Raw genomic sequence first — 6,583 nt, 5'->3', positions numbered from 1 at the left:
AAGTTAAAGCAATATTTAGTATGATGATCAAACAGGAACAATAGTAATAATAAACAATAGCAATATTACTGTAGTAATGATAAATTTGAATAAAAATTATTTATTTTTCATTCAGTTTAATAATACCCCATTCAGACTAGCATCACATTGCGATCGGTTGTAGCAATTGCGACACCCAATCGCAAAGTAAAATCGTGTGTGAAAGCTCACCAGTATTAGTGGATATTTAATCGATATCACAATTGTTACCCGTTTCGATTGGGTGCTACAATCTTTATTACTCCCGATTACCACGGAATCTGATCACAACGAATCATAACGAATTCCACAGGCACTGTTTGGCTGAGGTCAGGCAACATAGGCCTAGACACCAGAGGCCTAGGCCCTAGAATGTAAAGTTTGTTTGTGTTGGTCTGAATGTGTTCGTTGATTGTGATCGGAGTAATCAGTTTTGGATTACCACCGATTACATCGCAACTGATCGCAAGAGAGTGTAGTCTGAATAGGGTATTAGTGTCATTACCATCGTAATAATGCAATAATGGTGTACTAAATGTTAATGGTAATAAAAATAATAATAGTTTTATAAAATTAATTTAAAAAATGTAAAAAGTTAATAATAATAATAATAATAACAATAATAATGGTAATAATAGCAATAAAATAGTGGCAGCAATAAAAATAGCATTAAAGCAATAATACTTAGTATCTAAACAACTGTCATAGTTAATAAAATTAGTATAATGGTCAAACAGGAACAAAAGCAATAATTAACATAGCAATACAGCAATATTACTGTAATTATAAATTTAAATAAAAATATTTTTTTTCAAGCATTGTAGCATTCAGTCTAATTATGATTTTTGAGGTAAAACCACTAGTTGAAGGCAACCAATCAACCAGTGGTTTTACTTCAAAAACCATATTTTTACACATGGTGTACCGGAGGTTTTATGATTTTGTTATTATACTCGCCATGCAAACCTTCAGAAAATATTTTTTTATTGTTACTGTTAGTGCTACCACTACTACAATATTAATAAAGCTGCAACTGCGATACTGCTACTTCAAGTTCCACCGTCACTGCTACTGCTACTATTATACGTCTAGTGCTACCTGTTAGTGTTCATATATTGTTACGATTACCTGTTGAACGTTGTGATGTGGTTGTATCTATTATACTTGGTGTCACATCATCTGTTACTACCGGTGTGGTTGTACCCATTATACGTGTTGTCACATCATCTGTTGCTACCGGTGTGGTTGTACCCGTTATACGTGTTGTCACATCATCTGTTACTACCGGTGTGGTTGTATCCGTTATACGTGTTGTCACATCATCTGTTGCTACCGGTGTGGTTGTACCCGTTATACGTGTTGTCACATCATCTGTTACTACCGGTGTGGTTGTATCCGTTGTATGTGTTGTCACATCATCTGTTACTACCGGTGTGGTTGTACCCACTATACGTGTTGTCACATCATCTGTTACTACCGGTGTGGTTCTATCCGTTATACGTGTCGTCACATCATCTGTTACTACTGTTGTGGTTGTATCTGTTATACGTGTTGTCACATCATCTGTTGCTACCGGTGTGGTTGTATCCGTTATATGCATTGTCACATCATCTGTTACTACCGGTGTGGTTGTACCCGTTAAACGTGTTGTCACATCATCTGTTACTACCGGTGTGGTTGTATCCGTTGTACGTGTTGTCACATCATCTGTTATTACCGGTGTGGTTCTATCCGTTATACGTGTCGTCACATCATCTGTTACTACTGTTGTGGTTGTATTTGTTATACGTGTTGTCACATCATCTGTTGCTACCGGTGTGGTTGTACCCGTTAAACGTGTTGTCACATCATCTGTTACTACCGGTGTGGTTGTATCCGTTATATGCGTTGTCACATCATCTGTTACTAGCGGTGTGTTTGTACCCACTATACGTGTTGTCACATCATCTGTTACTACCGGTGTGGTTGTATTCGTTATACGTTTTGTCACATCATCCGTTACAACCGGTGAGATTGTACCTGTTATACGTGTTGTCACATCATCTGTTACTACCGGTATGGTTGTACCCGTTATACGTGTTGTCACATCATCTGTTACTACTGTTGTGGTTGTATCCGTTATACGTATTGTCACATCATCTGTTGCTACCGGTGTGGTTGTACCCGTTAAACGTGTTGTCACATCATCTGTTACTACCGGTGTGGTTGTATCTGTTATATGCGTTGTCACATCATCTGTTACTACCGGTGTGTTTGTACCCGCTATACGTGTTGTCACATCATCTGTTACTACCGGTGTGGTTGTATTCGTTATACGTTTTGTCACATCATCTGTTACAACCGGTGAGATTGTACCTGTTATACGTGTTGTCACATCATCTGTTGCTACCGGTGTGGTTGTACCCGTTATACGTGTTGTCACATCATCTGTTACTACTGTTGTGGTTGTATCCGTTATACGTGTTGTCACATCATCTGTTGCTACCGGTGTGGTTGTACCCGTTAAACGTGTTGTCACATCATCTGTTACTACCGGTGTGGTTGTATCCGTTGTATGTGTTGTCACATCATCTGTTACTACCGGTGTGGTTGTACCCGTTATACGTGTTGTCACATCATCTGTTACTACCGTTGTGGTTGTACCCGTTATACGTGTTGTCACATCATCTGTTACTACTGGTGTGGTTGTATCTGTTATACGTGTTGTCACATCATCCATTGCTACCGGTGTGGTTGTACCCGTTAAACGTGTTGTCACATCATCTGTTACTACCGGTGTGGTTGTATCCGTTGTATGTGTTGTCACATCATCTGCTACTACTGTTGTGGTTGTATCTGCTATACGTGTTGTCACATCACCTGTTACTACCGGTGTTGTTGTACCCGTTATACGTATTGTCACATCATCTGTTACTACCGGTGTGGTTGTACCCGTTATATGTGTTGTCACATCATCTGTTACTACCGTTGTGGTTGTACCCGCTATACGTGTTGTCACATCATCTGTTACTGCCGGTGTGGTTGTATCCGTTATACGTGTTGTCACATCATCTGTTACTACTGTTGTGGTTGTATCTGTTATACGTGTTGTCACATCATCTGTTACTACCGTTGTGGTTGTATCTGTTATATGTGTTGTCACATCATCTGTTACTACCGGTGTGGTTGTATCCGTTATACGTGTTGTCACATCATCTGTTACTACTGTTGTGGTTGTATCTGTTATACGTGTTGTCACACCATCTGTTACTACCGGTGTGGTTGTACCTGTTATACGTGTTGTCACATCATCTGTTGCTACCGGTGTGGTTGTATCCGTTATATGCGTTGTCACATCATCTGTTACTACCGGTGTGGTTGTATCCGTTATACGTGTTGTCACATCATCTGTTACTACTGTTGTGGTTGTATCTGTTATACGTGTTGTCACATCATCTGTTGCTACTGGTGTGGTTGTACCCGTTAAACGTGTTGTCACATTATCTGTTGCTACTGGTGTGGTTGTACCCGTTATACGTGTTGTCACATCATCTGTTACTACCGGTGTGGTTGTATCCGTTGTATGTGTTGTCACATCATCTGCTACTACTGTTGTGGTTGTATCTGCTATACGTGTTGTCACATCACCTGCTGTCTCTTATACACATCTAGATGTGTATAAGAGACAGCCATCAAGGAGTAAATAATGGGTTGTGGTTGTATCTGTTATACGTGTTGTCACATCATCTGTTGCTACTGGTGTGGTTGTACCCGTTAAACGTGTTGTCACATCATCTGTTGCTACTGGTGTGGTTGTACCCGTTATACGTGTTGTCACATCATCTGTTACTACCGGTGTGGTTGTATCCGTTATATGCGTTGTCACATCATCTGTTACTACCGGTGTGGTTGTACCCGCTATACGTGTTGTCACACCATCTGTTACTACCGGTGTGATTGTACCTATTATACGTGTTGTCACATCATCTGTTACTACCGTTGTGACTGTATCTATTGTACCTGTCACATCTACTGTAAATATAATTTATTATTTATATCAAGCTTTGCTATTATTCATTTAAAAGCAGAGTTGATTTTGAATTTTTATTCGTAATGGTTACGAATTTATACTGTAGTATTTTTCATTTGGGAAACAATTTGCTTGTTTCTCCATGTCCTCCTTCTTTTTGATAGGCCCTATCGCTGTGTTCTCGGACATATAGAGATTAACATGATAAAATGCCTTCAAATTAGTCTACTAGGACGTAAGAGAGCAAATTTTTCCGGCGCCTTCGGCCCCTGGACCCCGACCGGGGGCCCACTGGCACCCCCCATTCAAAAAGCTGGATACGGGCCTGACTGTATGGTAATTACCTTTTTATTGTAGTAAACAGAGTAGAAATAATTTATTGAATGAATGAATATAATTTATTACAAAAGAAAGGAATGCATGTGCAGCAAAAAGGAAATGAGAACATTTATTACGTATTTGAGGGATTCTGTAAGGCAAATTCAAATTAGAAAGTTGGCATGTATTGGTTTATCCAGTTAAATAATCATGAAACGGAGGTACTGTATGTGCCATATACAAGACCACTGCCATGATACGATATAAGCCTACCTGACGGAATTACTAGTCTACTGCAAGATTAGAAACGTAAACACATAATGTAAAGACTTTGTATAATTAAAACTTTCTATACTTTTATATCTAAAGGACTTTTCTTTGTATTCTCTGTCCTTACCTGTTACAATTTCTGTAACTGAAATATTTGATGGATCAACATTCAATGGCACGCCTTCACTGCTAACTAAACCGTTTGCTGCTGCCATTTTCAATTCTTCTTCAACATCTAGAGCAGATACACTTGTGTCTGCAACAAACTGGACTTCTACATCAGCAATGATACTTCCTGGTGAAAATGCTAACACTCTACAGGTAGAGCCATTAAGCGCAGCTTCGATCTAAGAAAATAAACATAAAGATAATGATAAAATATTAGCAGGAAGGTTCCTCACCGTACCTTACAGTAATAGTCATACAGGTAATAATCATAACCATAATAACAATAACAACAATAACTAAGAGCAGTCACTCCATAAGGTGCATAAATCTCCCCTGTGCCTGTAAATGAGTGATCTTTCTTTTTATGGCCGAGTTCAAACAGAGAAAATCAAATTTTCATGAACTTGACCTTGTCTTTGACCTTTACGTTCCAACAATTGAATCTCTTTTTTAGCTTATTATGCAATATTCCCCTTAATTTTATGATGAACAGACAGACAGCGCAACAGACATTCCAGAGACCTGTACATCATGTACTGTACACATTTACCATTTATACACAAAAAACATTAACGTTTAAAAAACTGTAAAGTACATGCACTGACGTAATGTCACGGTTCCTACTATGTTACACTTCACTTACAGCAGAGCATAATTGTCCTGAAATCATGATGAATCTGTCTGAAGTTGGATCATCGAGGTCATTAGAATAATCAACTGGATTTCCATCAATAGCATCAATGGATAGCGTGACTTGATAGGACACTATGGTAGAAAAGATCAATATAAACACAATTTTAATGACACGGTTTGCACTGAGTTCACAACCAAAGGAATATGAATACCAATTTTCGTAAGAATACAATGTTCGTAGATTATAAACTCCTAAGGTGACTGCACAAATCTGGAAGAATCATACCTTATCCCAAGGGTGGGCAAAAAAATCGATCGGAGGGCCAAAGTGAATTTTTGATTTAACACCGAGGGCCGCACCCAAACCTTGATGTTCCAGTGAGCTTCCAAATACCTCCAAGCACTGCTTTCACATCACTTTATTTTTAGTTTTAATGTTACTTTTTACATATGATTGGTATCAGGCCGTAAAAAACAAGGTGTTTTCTAGCCAATTTTGATTGGCGGGCCGCAAACATAGGGTTTTAAATTGTTGCGGGCCGCAGAAAAATCGCTGACGGGCTGCATGCGGCCCACTTTGCCCACCTGTGCCTTAACCCCATCCTTCTTTTGTATTCCTTAAACTTATTAATATTTGGCCAAATGCTTTTATAATATAAAGTGTAATTTGTCTTTTAATTACCAAGAAGTTAAAACTAATGACGTGTGTCTTTCTAAGATTATAGTTAAAGATATATCAACTATGCCATTCACCATAAATCCTTTAGAATATATAGTCTTCTGGGCACTACTTTTTATTGTGCTTCACAAACATGGAATATAAAGGACAGTCTTGAATGCCAAGAATGCCTTTTCGCGAATTTATAAAAACTGGAAGAATAATAAAGTACAAGGCAAGAATTAGTATGATGTTTGAAATGGTCAGGTAGGAAGTTCAGTTATGTTATTTTAGTAAACTCTATATTTGTATTCATCAATTGCTTTTGGAATGCATTTTATCTGTTGTTTTGCTGTAAGGCTAATGTCCTGTCCAGACTATTAGAGGGGTTAAGACGGAGGTCATGTCTAGTAAAAAATGGGAGACTATTATGAATATACATGGCTACTCCACCACCGTCTTTATGTGTTCTATGGTGGGAGACAAAATTATAATTGGGGAGCTGTATT

At 38.3% G+C, this 6,583-nt stretch overlaps 1 protein-coding gene across 3 annotated transcripts in view; it reads right to left on the bottom strand.

The window, feature by feature from the left end:
• The window catches only part of LOC117123818 (hyalin-like), a 30,490-nt gene that overhangs the window by 13,880 nt on the left and 10,027 nt on the right, over positions 1–6,583 (bottom strand). For 2 of the 3 annotated variants that reach the window (XM_033269841.1, XM_033269843.1), the window contains exons 12-13: positions 5,427–5,548; positions 4,743–4,962 (exon numbers count right to left, since the gene is read on the bottom strand). The exons of the other annotated variant lie outside the window; for it this stretch is intronic. In XM_033269841.1, the coding sequence (XP_033125732.1) occupies positions 4,743–4,962; positions 5,427–5,548 (342 nt within the window). The remainder of the gene's footprint in view (positions 1–4,742; positions 4,963–5,426; positions 5,549–6,583) is intronic. 3 annotated transcript variants of the gene reach the window in all.

The sequence above is a fragment of the Anneissia japonica genome, unplaced genomic scaffold (assembly GCF_011630105.1).
Source record: "Anneissia japonica isolate Jap-2015-1 unplaced genomic scaffold, ASM1163010v1 scaffold288191_len216021_cov166, whole genome shotgun sequence".
NCBI classification, from domain to species: Eukaryota; Metazoa; Echinodermata; class Crinoidea; order Comatulida; family Comatulidae; genus Anneissia; species Anneissia japonica.
This window is presented reverse-complemented; position numbering and strand designations above follow the sequence as displayed.